The sequence below is a fragment of the Schistocerca americana genome, chromosome 1 (genome assembly GCF_021461395.2).
Source record: "Schistocerca americana isolate TAMUIC-IGC-003095 chromosome 1, iqSchAmer2.1, whole genome shotgun sequence".
NCBI classification, from domain to species: domain Eukaryota; kingdom Metazoa; phylum Arthropoda; class Insecta; order Orthoptera; family Acrididae; genus Schistocerca; species Schistocerca americana.
The window spans coordinates 189,074,233-189,090,442 of NC_060119.1; the positions used below are offsets into that span (position 1 = coordinate 189,074,233).

At 37.3% G+C, this 16,210-nt stretch overlaps 1 protein-coding gene across 2 annotated transcripts in view; it reads right to left on the reverse strand.

Annotated features, from left to right (window-relative positions):
• Positions 1–16,210, reverse strand: part of LOC124568236 (putative phospholipase B-like lamina ancestor) — a 163,052-nt gene that overhangs the window by 16,680 nt on the left and 130,162 nt on the right. The window contains exons 1-2 of one of the 2 annotated variants that reach the window (XM_047131095.1): positions 15,780–15,885; positions 7,746–7,992 (exon numbers count right to left, since the gene is read on the reverse strand). In XM_047131095.1, coding sequence (XP_046987051.1) covers positions 7,746–7,898 — 153 coding nt within the window. In that variant the 5' untranslated portion in view covers positions 7,899–7,992; positions 15,780–15,885. Of the gene's footprint in view, positions 1–7,745; positions 7,993–15,779; positions 15,886–16,210 lie in introns of those variants that run through there. The other variant, XM_047131056.1, reaches the window with a different exon arrangement.

Genomic DNA, 16,210 nt, shown 5'->3' on the forward strand with positions numbered 1-16,210 from the left:
CAGTCTGAACACACTACAATATGGTTGTGAGTCAGATTAAAGTGTCAAAGCAGATTGTCCATCCCACATTCAAAGATGGCTGGAGTGCTATATAATCCAAATGGCATATCTTTAAACTCATGGAGGCCATCAGTACTTCAGAAGGCAATCTTTCCCCAGTCAGCTAGTCAACCTAAATTTGACAGCAGCCTGTCTGTGTATCCATAATTGAGAAGTACTTTTGCTCCTTTCAAGCATTCCAGGATGTCATTAATGCTTGCAGATTAGACGCCTTTCTTCATGATTTTGTTCAGTCATCACTAGTCAGCACAGAAATGCCATGAGGTGTCCTTCTTCACAAGAACCACTGAAGAGGACCAAGGTCTCTCTCAAGATTCAATGATGTCACTTAGCAGTACCTTCTCAACTTCCTCTGCAATTATCTGTCATTCGACTGGTGACTATATGAGTGCTGAATAATTGATGGATGGTGCCAATGTTGATATCGTGTTTTTATCATTGGCTGGTTTATCTGTCTTCTCTTCACTCAGGATTTGAAAGCATCCAAAAATTGACACAGAGTAGGTATTACTCACAGATGTTGTACCTCATCCAGGCCAGAAGCTATTGGCAGTTAGGTTCATCCCCTGCCTTATAAATAGTGGTAGTGGAACCTGATTATGTGTTGATGACACTAAGTCACTTCCTGGACTGGTTTAGCTGTCTAATATTCACAGATTAGTTGGGGCTGCTCATGACAATTAGTGATCCAATGTTCTCCTTAATCACCCACAATGCTTATTAATATTGCTGACGTGCATTTCTTTCGTGAGCCTAAATAGCTTGTTCCAACTAACATTAGCTGCACAGTTTAATTTGCATCAGTTGGCAATTGGAACTTGTCTCATTGATGATAGTGTAGTGATTGTGTCTTCAGTATTAAAGGACCATCCAAACCAGTCCTTGTTATGGATGCTGTAGAAATCACTTTCAGTAATCTGGAGCTCTGATCTTACACAATTAATGTTTGCTTGTGATGACTGCAAGTCATCCCATCTGGGAACAATGTCTTGGCTACATTCCATCAAAATGACAAATTCAAAAAACTGTGTTCTGCTACTGATAGTTATTCTTACAATACACGATCCTGTTGGCTGGACATATTCCCCGCTTGTGACGTACACACAACCACTTTAATATAACAGAACAAAGTATTCTTCAGCTGGTGACCACAGACATTTGTCACTACTGAAATAGAAGCTTCTGAGTCAATTTGTACCTGGGCTGGTTGGCCATTAGTGATAAGATCAGGCCATTAGTGATAAGATCAATGAGATTTCCTGTCATTTTGGTAACTGTTGTTCATGGGAGATTTTCAGCCATGGCATCCTCACCTCCAAAGGTGGTCACCTTGCTTAGTTCTCCTGAATTCAGTGGCTAGGCAAGCAGCTGGTACCTCTGTGTGGTGATGGGGAACTGCTACAGCGTTTTGGGGAGTGATGTCATACAGGATATGGCAATGAGCTGTGGTCAACAAGTGGACTATTATCACCTGCATTTGAGTTGCATGAATAGGATTGATATCTTGTGGCATAATAGTCATTGAATGCTCATCTTCTTTCTCTGCAGTAGTACATAATATGCCCAGGGCATTCACAGTGAAGACAGAGTGGTGTGTTTCCTCTATCCTATAAAAGTCTGTTCTTCTGTGGGCCATTATGTGGTGGAGGAGTTGGTTGTATGTGAGTTGGTAAGATGCTGGGCTGTTGATTGATGACTGCACCTGTAGACTGGTACACTTCTTCTTCAACATTCTCTATTAGCTCTTGATGTATCAGGTCAAAATTCAAGGCTGTCTTGTGGTCTAGAGGTAGTGTCTGACTACTAATGAAAATGTCCTCAGCCCTCTGTTCAAATCTGTTTAAATTTTGAATAAAAATCATCAGCAATGGTGAATGGAGACTTCCAGCACAAGAAGTCACCCTTGTTCTGCCAACAGCCTTGTCAAAGAGGGCAGAGGAGCAGACAGAAGTGCAGGACACTCTCTTGCCCCCAGGTTGGAAAACTTCCCCTAAAATGTGGAAGAATCAGTAATGATCAACAGAATGAGGATGCAGAAGACAATGGAAACCACTGCATTAAAGACACAATGTGTATTCACAAGACGTGTGGCCTATAATTGAAAAAAAAGAAATGTGTCATAATCATCTCTCCAGTGGAAAAAGATTCCAGATTAGTCTCTCTCACTCATACCTTTGGGATGGGACTGAAAGGAGGGAGGTGACCATGAGAGCAGCCAACAACAGGATAACATTCTGTGCATCAGAACGTGGGATGTCAGAAGTCTGAATGTAGTAGGAAACATAGAAAATCAGGAAATGGCAATGGAAAAGCTCAAGCTAGATGTAGTGGGGCTCAATGAAGTAAAATGGAAAGGAGATAAGGATTTTTGGTCAGATGAATATAGGGTAATGTCAAAGGCAGCAGAAAAAATATAGTAGGGGTATGATTCATTATGTATATGGAGGTAGGGCAGAGTATGAACTACTGTGTAATATTCAGTGATAGGATTGTTCTCATCATATTTGACAGAAAAACAGTGTTGGCAATGACAGTTCAGGTATATATGGCAAGGTCACAATCAGCATATGGAGAGGTGGAGAAAGTATATGAGAATATTGAACACATAATTCAGTATCTAAAGGGAGACAAAAATCTAATAGTCTAGGGGGCTTTGAATGAGGTTGTAGGGGATGAAATAGAAGGAAGTGTTATAAGAGAATATGGACTTGGAAGTAGGAATTAAAGAGGAAAAAGAGTAACTGAGTTCTGCAATAAATTTCAGACAGTAATAATGAATATTCTGTTGAAGAATTGTCAGATGAGGAGGTATTCTTGGAAAAGACCGGGAGCCATGTTAAGGCTCCAGTTGAATTACATCACGGGCAGACAGAGGTTCCAAAATCAGATACGGTATTGGATAGTATACCCAGGTATAGATACAGACCTACATCAGAACTCAGCAAAGGTGAAAAGTAGACCAAAATTTAAGAGAATCATCCAAAAGAATCAATGTGGAAGGAAGCAGGCTACAGAAGTACTGAAGAATGATGAGACACATTTTAAGTTCACTAAGGATGTGGATTCTGCAATAAGGAACACCTGAGTAGGCAGCTCAGTTGAAGAGGAGTGGACATCTCATTAAAAGGGCAATACCAGATGAGGGACAGACAAACATAGGTACAAGGAAGGTAACTACAAAGAAACCTTGGGTAATAGTTGAAACAGTTCAACTGATTGACAAAAGAAGGAAGTACAAAAATGTTCTGGAGAAGACAGGAACAAAAATCCCTTAGGAATGAAATAAATAGCATATGCAGGGCAACCAAGGTGAAATGGCTGCAGGAAACATGTGAAGTTATCGAAAAATCCTTGGAGGAAAGTCAGTACAACCGTTGGTGAAATTAAAAGCAAGGGTGGTAACATTAAGATTGCAAGGTCAGTTCCACTGTTAAACGTAGAAGAGAGAGTAGAAAGGTGGAAAGAGTGCATTGAAGGCCTCTATAAGAGGGAGGAATTGTCTGAAGACGTGCCAGAAGAAGAAATTGGAGTCGATAGGGGTGACAAAGGGGATCCAGTATTAGAGTCAGAATTTAAAAAAGTTGGAAGAATTGTCATCAAATAAGGCAGAAGGGACAGGTAACATTCCATGAGAATTTCTAATATTATTGGGTGAAGTGGCAACTAAACGACTGTTCAATTTGGTGTGCACAATCTGTGAGACTGATGATGTACTATCATACTTGCGGAAAAATATCATCCACACAATTCTAAAGATAGTAAGGGCATATAAGAGTGAAACTATCTCACAGTCAACTTAACAGCTCTCACGTTCAAGCTGCTGACAGAATAATATACAGAAGAATGGAAAAGAAAATTGAAAATCACTTACATGACGACCTGTTCAGCTTCAGGAAAGGTTAAGGCCTGGAGAGAAGTTCTCTTGTTGCACTTGATAATGGAAGAAAGGTTGAAGGAAAATCAAGACATGCTCATAGCATTTTCAATCTAGAAAAAGCATTCAACAATCTAAATTGGTGCAAGATGTTAGAAATTCTGAGAAAAATAGGACTAAGCTGTAGAGAGAGATGGGTTATATACAATCTGTCCAAGAACCAAGAGGGAACAATAAGACTGAAGACAAAGAATGAAGTGCTTGGATTAAAAAGCATGTAAGACAGGGATGAAGATGTTCACCCTTTCTATTCAATCTATACATTGGAGAACACAATTATGGAAATGAAAGAAAGATTCAAGAGAAAGATTAAAAATTCAGGATGAAAAGATATCAATGATAAGATGCATTGATGACATTGCAATCCTCTGTGAATGTGAAGAAGAATTACTGGATTTATTGGAGGGATCTTTTATCTTTTCTCTTAATATGTGGTGTATGACAGAAGTGATCTCATGGTGATCTTCCACTACCACCGGAGGGACCATATTTGGCATTCAGTCTTACTTCTTTCGTCCATATCTCTCTCTCTCTCTCTCTCTCTCTCTCTCTCTCTCTCTCTCTCTCTCTGTCTTCCCCTGTTGCATTTCCTCAGTTCATGGCACCATTTGATGAAATCCTCTGTCATCATGACATCACTTACCAGAACGGCTTGGTACATGTCCTCTGCAATTCCTTTCATCAGGTTTTAGATTTTGTCTGCCTCTGTCATATTAGGATTAACAGTCATTCTGTATGTACAAAATTGTCAGTTTTCCATGACTTAAGCCTGTTTTTCAATTGTTTTTCAACCAAGCAGACATACTGCTTGTTGTCACAACACATTTTCTTCAGTTCGGTTGGAATTTGTACCTGCTATTGGGCTTCTCTTTGTTGTTCTTGAACCGCTGCTGGCTGTGTCATTCAAGTAAAAGTACATAGTTGCCATACACAGCCTGACATCCCATCTGCTATATTTGGTGACTTGGGGAAGCCCTTTCAGCCATTTTGTCTGATCATGACTGGCATCTACAGAAAACTCAGATGGAATGTGATGTGCAGCTGACTTGCTGCTGTTCTGGAATCCATCTGTCTCCTAAATATACAGATGTTAGGAACAATATACTGCTTATATTCAGGTTCCTTCTCATGTAGTTAATGGCTTTTACATTGCATAATTGGAGACAGGGCGATGTAGAAGTTTTAAAGTACCCTAAATCGTTACCATGCAATGTCACACCTAAAACACAATTAAGTCCAAATCCCAAGACAGGGTCATCAGTGAATTTCAACATTTATCACTGAAAGCATGTTTATTACTGACACCAATGCACAGTCAGAACAGAACTGCCCGACAGAGATTTGTTTAAACAAACACTGTATATTCAATAAGACTATTATTTATAATATTCAATAAGACTATTATTTATACAGATACTGAATGTCCTAGTTATACACACATATAGTATTTCTCTAACCTTCCAGAAATGACAAAATTTGAAATTACAAGTAACTGATATGTGAGTGAAGGTTTCAAACTACATTCCAATGTCTCACAATGACACCATGAATGCCTATATCTTCAACCTCTGTCAACTACAAAAGATGCATAATCTGTCATTCTCCCTGCAAGTTTTGTAGTTTTCCAGGTCTCTTCCTTTCTGATTAGCTCATACAGAAGATATTAGTTTCATTGAAAATTCAATATTCTGAGCTACCTACACTGTGGTGTTGGCTACAATTCTAGGATTTATTGTGATAGTGGGAATTACAAGATAGAAACAACAAACAAAAATGAGTACAGGCACACACGTAACAGTAGTTGACTGATGCACATATACACGCATAACACAACAGAGAACTGCAATAGTTACTTTTGCAATAAGACAAATTACTGGCTAGGTGAACATAGAAATCACCAACTTACTTCATTCACTCAAGTCCTGTGGTATAAAATGCAGGGTAACTTCTCACTTAGGCTAAAAGTATCTGTTGCACAAAAGAAAGTAACTGGAATTACTTGTGAAGTTCACATGTGTACATTGAAATGTAACTACCAAGTCATGAGCTACATTATGAAATACCAGATCCATATCAGAGTAGGCAATAGACTTTTCAGTTGCAGTGTATGATGCCTACAACTACAGGAATACTCAATATATCAGTGTGTTTACCTGTATCTTGTGTTCATGACTCATCCTCATTCATATTAAATGTTTTCTAAGATAATTTAAAGTAATTTAATGACTTGTAGACAGTGAAGTCAATCGCCTCAATCCATAGACTAAATTATAGAAATATAAAAATCAAAACTTTGAGAGTAAACATGATTTAGTACAATCTATTTATTCTTTTTAATGTCAATCCAATTATTTAATATAATCTTCTAGTTAAAATTTTCATCATAGAACTTTATAGAAAATAATGTAAAACAAGATAGCTGCTCATCAATATGTAAACAAATCAAGTATTTATGACTTCATAAGCAAAAATGTAGAGAATGATAGAAATGTTACCAAAACATTACTAGAAGGAAAAATGATTTGCACTTAAATGTACCAGTAATGAATCTAATTTTGGCATAGAAAGAGGTGAAACACACAGCTACAAAAATATTTTACTAATTGTTCATAGAAACAAAATATCTGAATCACAGCAAAAGTGTTTCCGAATGTAGATTTCAGTTGTTTTGCCTTAAGAAATGCTATACCATAGGGGGAACTCTTGAGCTGATATAAGTAGCCCATTGCAGACATGTAAATGGCCAGCTTTTAGCCAAGTAGCCAAATAAATATATATTTTTAATGATCTCTGCAAACTTTTTTCAATTGGCATGTTCCATATAACTATGTTTATTGTAAACACGAGCTTTGAAACATGGAATTAACTAAATAGCTTACTTGTCTTCAAGCTACCATACTTTTCCCATTGAGGCATAAACTCTCACACACGTAAACATATATCTGGTATTTGACATCAAGGAGGTTGAATGCCCGTCAGAAAGATGGACTTAGGTGACCGTTAGAGGGAACCCTGGCTGCACAGTTCTGTGCTTGCATGGTGAGAGTGCCACTGTCTCACACCATGTGAATACAGTGGCCAACGGTGTTCCGTGCGGCTGGTGTATAGGCAGCCGCCCACTGCACAGCTCATTGGTTCAGTGTCTGTGCTTGATATGGTCAGATCCATCTTCACTGCACTAGGACGGCTTGATAATTACCTTGCTTGTCATCTACTTACTCTCTTCGGTCATGTCTTGGATTTGTCTCTCTGCATCTTTTGATCTTGCCGTTATTGTTGTGGCAAAGGCCTAGCTTAGTGCCTCACTGTTGTCTAGGTTATTTGTCCTTGTCCTGGTCTCTTGTTTGTCCACAGTCTGTGTGTTGCATTTCACTCTTCTGCAGGTGGCTCTCCCGTCTGGTGGTATCCTCCGTTCCTCCATTTCTTCCAGAGCTCCAAAGTTTGCACCCATATCTGGCTACCCACAGATACAGCAAAACAGACACCCAAATGCAACCCCTCACAACCATATGTGTGAGTGTGTAAGGTTGTACATGTGTGATAGAGTTTGTATTTTAGCTAGGAAAAGAAGCTAGGGAAATTATCTGTAGTTTTGCACATATGTACAGACCTGCGGGAGTCAGCCACAGGTAAGTGGTTGCCTGTCTTCATTTTTGATTATTCTATTTTATTTTATTTTATTGTGAGAGTAGCTACTTTTATCACATATTATATGGTCTGCAAGTGCATCCTAGAGCAAAGTATAACATACCTGGTACCAGAAAGGACTGGTGGCTTTATTCTCAGCAGCTTTCTCTCGGGTCCAACGCTCATTTTCCTCCAAGACAGAGTGGATCTCTTCACAAAGGTGTTGACGGTTTTGGCACACATTCTGCACAGTGTTGATCCAGTGCCAATAAATCATCTGCCACGTGAGGCTGCCCTCCAGAAGGCCTGCGGCAAAAGCCTGAATCCAGTCAGGTGAACCACTGTGGGTCTGAATCTCCAGTTTGGCCCACCTGTAATGGTAATCACAAAAGGTGATCTAATGCGGTAAAAGAAATTGGTGAATCATATGAACTACTTTTACTCAGCTTAGCATGCATCTTTTCAATTTTCTAGGAGGGCTACATGCTGAGTTAAATCCTGAAAAAGTGTTGATGCCTCACAGAATTAGAAAATGGAGGCAAAACACAGGAAAAACTACAGAGGATCAACACCTAAAGCATAATTTAGTAATAATTTAAATCTACAGCCATACTCTGCAAACCATTGAGCTGCATGGCAGAGGGTACTTCCCATGGTACCACATTGGGGCTGTAGTATGTTGCCAGATTCCTCACTTAATACTGGTCCTTGAAACTCGTTACTAGGCTTTTTCAGGATAGTTGGTATGTATCTTCAAGTCTCTACATATTTAAGTTTTTAAGCAGTTCAGAGACACACTCCCTTGGGTTGAAGAAACCACTGACCATTCATGGTGTCCTTCTTTCTATACGTTCAATGTCCCTCATTAGTACTATCTGGTTTGGGTTCCATACACTTGAGCAATATTCTATGTTGAGCGAGTGTTTTGTAGGCAATCTCCTTTGTCAACTGATTCCATTTTGCCAAGAGACTACTGATGAACCAAAGTCTGACATTTGCTTTACATACAACTGAACCTTCAAGATCACTCCCACTTCATATTAACACAAATATGTATAAGTTGACTGATTTCAGTTATGAGTCATTTGTATTACAGTCATAGGAACTATTTTTTTGAGAAGCATGTCATTTTATTATCAGAACATTTGAAGCAAGTTTCCAATCTTTGCACCACTTTGAAATCTTATCAAGAGTTGACTGAATATGTGTGCAGCTTTGGCAGTAGTTCTTCACTGTGGTTAACTACTTCATCTGCAAAAGCCTAAGGTTATTATTGACATTGTCTACCAGCTCACTGACATACACATGAACAGCACAGGTTGCAACATACTTTCCTGGGGCTCGCTTAAAGTTACTTCCACAGCTGTCTGATTTTCCTGACAACAAACGTGCTGCATCCTCCCTACCAAGAAATCCTCAGTCCATTCCCAAATTTTTTGGTACTCTATATGATCATATTTATGCCAACAAGTGAAGATGTGGTACTGAGTCAAGTGCTTTTTTGGATATCAAGAAATACTGCATAAACCTGACTGTCTTGATCCATGGCTTTGGTGTGTAATGTGAGAAAAGCACAAGTTCAATTTTGCATGATGGATGTTTCCAGAATACATCCTAGTTGGTATTGGGAAGGTCATTATGTTCAAGCTACATTATTATATTTGAGCTTAGAATACATTCTAAGATTCTACAACAGATAGATGTCAATAAAATCAGGAGATGGTTATGTGGATTGTTTCTCCTACCCTTCTTGCTGATGGCTGTAACCTGTGATTTTTTTCAGCTATTGGGTACTGGTTTGTGTTTATGGGATCTACAGTATATTATGGTCAAAAGATGGGCTAACTCTCACACAAATTGTGAGTAGGATCTGATAGGGATTCCATCAAGACTTGGGGGTTTTGAATTTTAATGATTTTTTGCTGCTTTCAATGTTTCTGACATTAATAGCTATATCACTCATCTTTGCAATGGTGCAAGAATTCAGCTGGGGCTGTTCTCCTGGATCTCCCTTTGTAAAGAAACATTTGCAAATGGTACTCATCAGTTCTGTTTTTGCTTTACTACCCACAATTCCACTTCCTGTGTCATTCTTGGGTGTCTTTGATACTAGTGACAGCCTTTTTATATGTCCAGAATATATTTTCATTTTGTGAGAGGTCTTTAGATAAAATTCTGCTACATTGGTAGGCATTGAAAGCTTAACACATTGTGCTTCTGTGCAGCAGTTAATGTTTCTTTCGTTGTTTCTTTATAGTGACATATGCCACATGGGTCCCTCCCAACATGATTTGTTTTCCTAAATATAAGCTTATCAAGTGAGATGTCAATCTGCTTCTATATTCTAGCCACAGTTCCTCTATATGTTCATGCTCACAATAAAAGTTTTAAGTTCTTGAATAAACACTTCTCAGTTTTATAGTCACCTCTAATTTGTTTGCATATTTAAGCTTTCAACAAAGATCTCTGTCATCATTGTCAGCTGTTAACTAACATACTAATAGTCCTTGTGGTATTTTTGCATGCAGTTGGGTGTATTATATCATGGAGGCACCACAAATTGCAGAACATTATGTCAATGTCTTAAGGAGGAACATTAGTAGCAATAGTATTTCCATTAGATGGTAGAAAACATAACTTATTTCTCTGTCACCGCAATGTCCAAATTAAATTAGTTGTACATTTTCATCTCAACAGCTTTTTCGTGTCAGAATCCCAACATGCAGATGCAACAGATAAAATTTCTGTTTCATCAAATGTAATCATATGTTTGTGAGGCTGTGTTTGGCAATAGAAGATTTGTCAAAATCACAATATTGCATGAGGTGCTGGTATTCTGTGAAGTATTCTGAAATTGTACATATGTAACCGTCACCACATTCACAACGAATTTTATAAAGTAACGAAACACCAACACCAGAAGCATTTTATTTTCTTGGGTGGCTGGAAAATGAACTGAATACCTTTTTTGCCCAGGACTCTACCTATTTTATTTGCTGTATTACAAAGGATGGAAAGAATACTATAGGGTGATTATTTTGTGATAATTATATCCATGTTTTCATTTCTTAGAGCTGGCTAATGCAGTATATTGTGCACTGCATACATTCTTCTCGAACACCCTTTTCAGGTATCTGATCTCAGAATCCTGGTGGTCCTTGTCAGAAAAAGTTTGAGCTCATTCTGTCAGCATGTTTGTCAGCTTACACACTGAGATATAGATTGGTATGTGTTGGCTTTTGGTGAACAGAGTCCTGAACTATCCATCTGATTTCCATTCACATCTAAAATTTTTACTTTCCTTTCTCAGTGAAATTGATATTAATGTGCATACTATTCATATGCACAATCAATTATCAAATTGTTAAACCATATTTCTAAGAACCACCTGTGCTTGGAACCACTTATGCTTGGTGGAGTTAACTTATGGACACTACCCTCCACAACACTTATTACCTTACTGAGAATAAAACGTGTTTTATGACATTCAGTACAGTACTACCAACATTTTAAATAATTTCTAGAAAGGGAACCAAAAGCAAAATCTTGAATAACATGACAACAACTGATAAAGTAAATACACATAAAATTATTGCTATGAAAAGAGACAGAAAGTATAAGCAACTTTGTGTTGTAGCTGCGTGTGTCATATTGTCTCAGAACCAACTTTAAATATATGAAAATTCAGGTTTAATAGCCCAAAATCTTTCAACCTGAAGGACTTAATCAGCTTTTGTTTAAGTGCTTGCAACTGATCTTCGAGTATGAGACATAGCAAGTTGGAAACTACTTTGTCTGTTACATTTTCTACTGCTATGAATAATTATTTTTTTCACTTTTTCACTCTACACTCATGTGGCTGCACACATAATATGTAAGGGAAAGAAGGGTTCTTTGGCCAGGATGGGAAAAGTGGCCACTGCTTATTTAATGTCTTCAACAGTGCTGCTTCGTACTGAGAAGTGGCCAAATTAGCTGTCATCAACACTATTACTGTTGTCAGTGCCATTGACAAAGGAAACTTTCCCTGTTATCTTTCTGTGAAAACATTTAGTTTTACAGTTGTTTGACATAAGGTAAGTCACTCATACTGCTTTAGCTGCTTCACTTTTATGTAGAGCAATAAGTTTTTTTCAATATCACAGTTCACACAATGCCTTTTGACTTGCAAATATAAGTCACCGTCATTTCCTTCTATTTTATTGCTTCGCTTGTGAGCCACTGAAACAGACATGATTGGGAAAACTGGCCACACTACATGCCGGGAAAAGTGGCCGAGGTGGGCACTTTTTCCGACAGATGGCCACTATTCCTGACAATTCATTTTCAATCTGTTTGTCCAAATGAGAATTAGCTACTTCCATATTATATGCATTGTATAACAATTGAAATTAAAACATTAGAAATCGTTTCATACACAAAACTAATATCCGTTATACAGCTCTTCTGCAATGGTTTGCAAGAGCTTCAAGATGCCAAGAAAATACATCCAGAAAACAGAGCAACATATGTGGGATCCTGCTGCAATGCAAAAGGTAATTGAAGCAGTAAAGAATGATAACATGTCTTTTTCATCAGCAGAAAAACAATTCAATGTTCCAGGTAATATGCTAAAATGAGGAGTTGAATGGAAAAATAGAGGTGCAGGTATCAGCAAAAAGGTTGTTGGTGTCTTAAGGGCAGTGTTCAGTGAAGAACAGGAGCAAGAAATCCTTAATTATATATTTTGAAATAGAAATGAAGTGTTATGGAATTATCTGCAGTGATTGGCATTCCAGTTGACAGAGCACACACATTCAGCAAAGAGTTTGAAATACTAGGCAAAGACTGGGAGGATAAGATGTTGGAGCTGTAAACTCTGGGCTCATGACTTGTGCGCTGGATGGGAAGAGGACGATATTAACTTTACAAGCGAATTTTGTATATGACTTAATATTGTTTCTGAGCAAACAGATTGTGAATGAATTAGAATGAAATAGTAACCAAAATCAGTCGTTTAGTTTTATATTTGTATCAGTAGGAGGTGCTGACCTTTTTGTGCCAACAATGTATTGCAATATGTTTCTTTTTATTTATATTATTGTTCTCCTAATAATAATCAATGGTGAAATAAAAACTATAAGCCTACTCATTTCTTAAAACTAAACAATATATTTGGAAATGATGGCAAAGGTCTGGCCACTTTACCCCTTGGGTAGGGAAAAGTGGCCAATATGTAAGCATTCAGAAAGTGTTTATATACCCTATAAAATATACTTTTAACTTAGCTGTAAATATTTGGTGTGGTACCTCACAGCATGTAGATTCGAGATGTATATTCCACAAGCCTCAGTTAATACCTATGGTTTCATGAAAAGTCATTTTCACTTAGAGTTGCCACTTTATCCGACCTTCCCCTAATATGTAATATGTACAGGAATGTGTCAACTTATTTATGTACAATTTTATTTAAATTTATAGTTAAATTGTTTACACTTACCATCCTGATTATATTGAGGCAACTTGTTTTAATGGAAGCCTGAGTAATGAAAAGTTATGGATAGTTAAAGTTACAATAATATCATCTAATGGAAAAACACTTTAAGCCAACGGGCAGCAGAAGCACTTTTGTTACCACTCATTACAAAGCAGACATTCCCAAGTTTCCACAAAAATATTTTAAATTGTCTAAAACTAGCTTATGAAATAAAAGAATCTTCAAAGCATTAATGTTCAACCACTGTTATTTGCTGGAATGTGTAATTAATTTTGTTGACTGTACAGCAAGTTATCCTGTGTGCACTGTTGCTTTCATATTTTTATTACTATACACTGTGCCACTATGAGAGTCAACAAATATTGTGCCTGAATAAAGAGTGGATAGGTCCTCTACCAAAGGAATAAAGTAGAGGTGTGCATCTCTTTGTCTCTAGAAACTGATCTGTAACCTGGAACGGGCCATCAATAACACTATAGTGCCAATAAAGTGGAAAAAGTCACTTTGAAGTTTAACTATTGTCCAGTCAACTTCATTTGTAATCATCTTTCATAGTATCAGTTTCTCGAGCACCATTTCAGAACATCAAGGTCGGGAACTACAAGATCCATAAAACCAAGTGCAACACCAACAACAAGTAAGACATGTATCACAAGTGTTAAAGAGTAGTGAATCCAACAAAACTGTATCACAAGTGGAGTCCACATTCCATCCTAATTTAATTTGTCCACAATTTCTCCAAGTCAGTTGACCAGACTAGCATGACAGTTCCTCAAAACAAGACCAATTTCCTTCCTTATTAAAACATAAAAGTGAAAATGTTTGTCACATATTAGTTTATTAAAATTCATGACTGGTTTTGCTCTGCAGCTATCATCAGATCCAAGATGTACAGCAGTGAGAAGCAGGCATGTAGGCACCTACTTGTTGCTGTACTCATTGGATCTGACAACGGTTGCAAATCAGAACTTTTCATGAAATTTAAAAAACTAATATGTGACAATGACAATGATTTCTATAATTTAATACTTTACAAAGATCGCTGGTTTCCACTGCAGGTCAAAAAGAGTTCATATCTCTTATTTCCTCATTTTTGTGACAAATTAGCTTGGTATTGAACAATAACCTTTATTTATTTTGTAATAACTTTTAAAGTAACCAAGCATAAAATAATTATCCATTCCCTAGCAACTTCTGAAGGCAGACAGTTCATTGACAAGAAATGTGAAGGTGCAGCAGGGCACAATTAAGAGACACTTACATAAAGCTTTTAGCCATAGCCTAAAAGGAGACACACACCATTCACAAATACAAGCAAGCACACCTCATGCACACATGATCACAAAGTCAAGCATCTGAGGCCAGAGTGCAACTATCACATGGGACATAAGCAGCAATCTGGAGGGGGCAAGGAAGGGGAAGGGTTAGTAATGTATGGGTGGGGGGGTAGAGGAATGCTGTCTGGTGGAGAATGCTGGGAATAGACTGTCAACAGGCACAGTGTCAGAAAGTTATGGGGCAGGGAGGTGGGGTAAAAAGGAGCAAGACAGGTGAGGAGTGAGGAAAGATGGGCAGCTGCATTGGCTGAGGGCTGGAGTTTCCATTTAGAAGAAAAATATGCATATTTAGTTGCTCAGTGTTTCTTCTGTTGAATTACATAATATATTTTGAAGAAAATAATTTTGGGTGTTAGGCTGCATCATAAAACACTAGACACTAAATTTCCAATGCTTTCACTCACTTGCTGCGCTTCTCTTCATGGTGGCTAAGTGACCTAACTGCCCTGAAAAGGCCAACAGCAGGTGAGTCAAAATGTCAGCAGTTTATTTGCTTTAGTGCTTTATAATGATGTGGCCTAATACTCAAAATTATTTTATTCAAAATGACACTGACCTTGGAAGCCTATGAAGTTAAATCTGACATATTCTTCTGAATATTAAATGTAAATCTTAGTATATATATAGAGTAATACTTGTGATGGCAGTGGGATATTTCAGTTTCCTTTTACATCATCACTTATTTAACATTGCCACAATTTAAAAAATGAGCAAATCAATGTTTAGGACCCAATTAAAGACTACATCATGTAAAAATATATATATGAAAATAGCAGTAAAATCATGGCAGCAAGCAGAAATTCTACATGTCAGATTTTTAAATATTGCTTAGTAAGCTTAGAAAGCAAGAGATGAATGGAAATAACAAAATCTATTTCAGTCATCAGACAAAATATAGGCAAAATTCTCAAAGGAGCTGTACAATCACAGGTAAAAGCCAGGAATTTAATCCATATGTTAATAAAGTCCACTAAATATGGCTACACTCATCAAAAGATGAAATATGTTTTAATTAACACTAAAGCACTCTAATTATATAGATTTTGACAATTTGTTTTTATGAATGGTGCTAGAATACATATTCATCTTTTGATTTTCTTTTGGTTTTAATGACATCTGAAATTCTGATCAGAGTTGGCCAGAATGATAAATAAGGAGTGTGCACCAAGGATCAAACAACAGAGTTTGCTACTAAAATCTTGAAGGATGCTCTGAGTGCCTCATGAAAAATGCTAGAATCAAATAAGGAGTGGGAACATGTAAAATAAAAACACAGAACAGAAGAATAAGATAGAATAAGAAAGGATGCGAATGGTCTCCTAACTCACTATTAAGGGAAAAATACCTTCCAACAGGAGATAAAGTTCTTCATTTTCAATCTTGAAACATCCAGTGTCACCACATCATTTCAAAAAGATATTCCAATTCCAACCAACTTTTCATCGTCGGAGGACTTGCTGTCTGGTGATACAAGGTATGCAGTGAATAGAGAAGAGTTCAGTAAACATATAAACATGAAAATAATGATTACAGATATGTAAACATATAGTGTTAAAGGAGGATAATCACAGAAATATTTCCATTCTTACATCTAAAAGCATCAGTCTATATATATATATATATATATATATATATATATATATATATATATATATATATATAATAGAGGGAAACATTCCATGTGGGAAAAATATATCTAAAAAGAAAGATGATGAAACTTACCAAACAAAAGCGCTGGCAGGTCGATAGACACACAAACAAACACAAACATACACA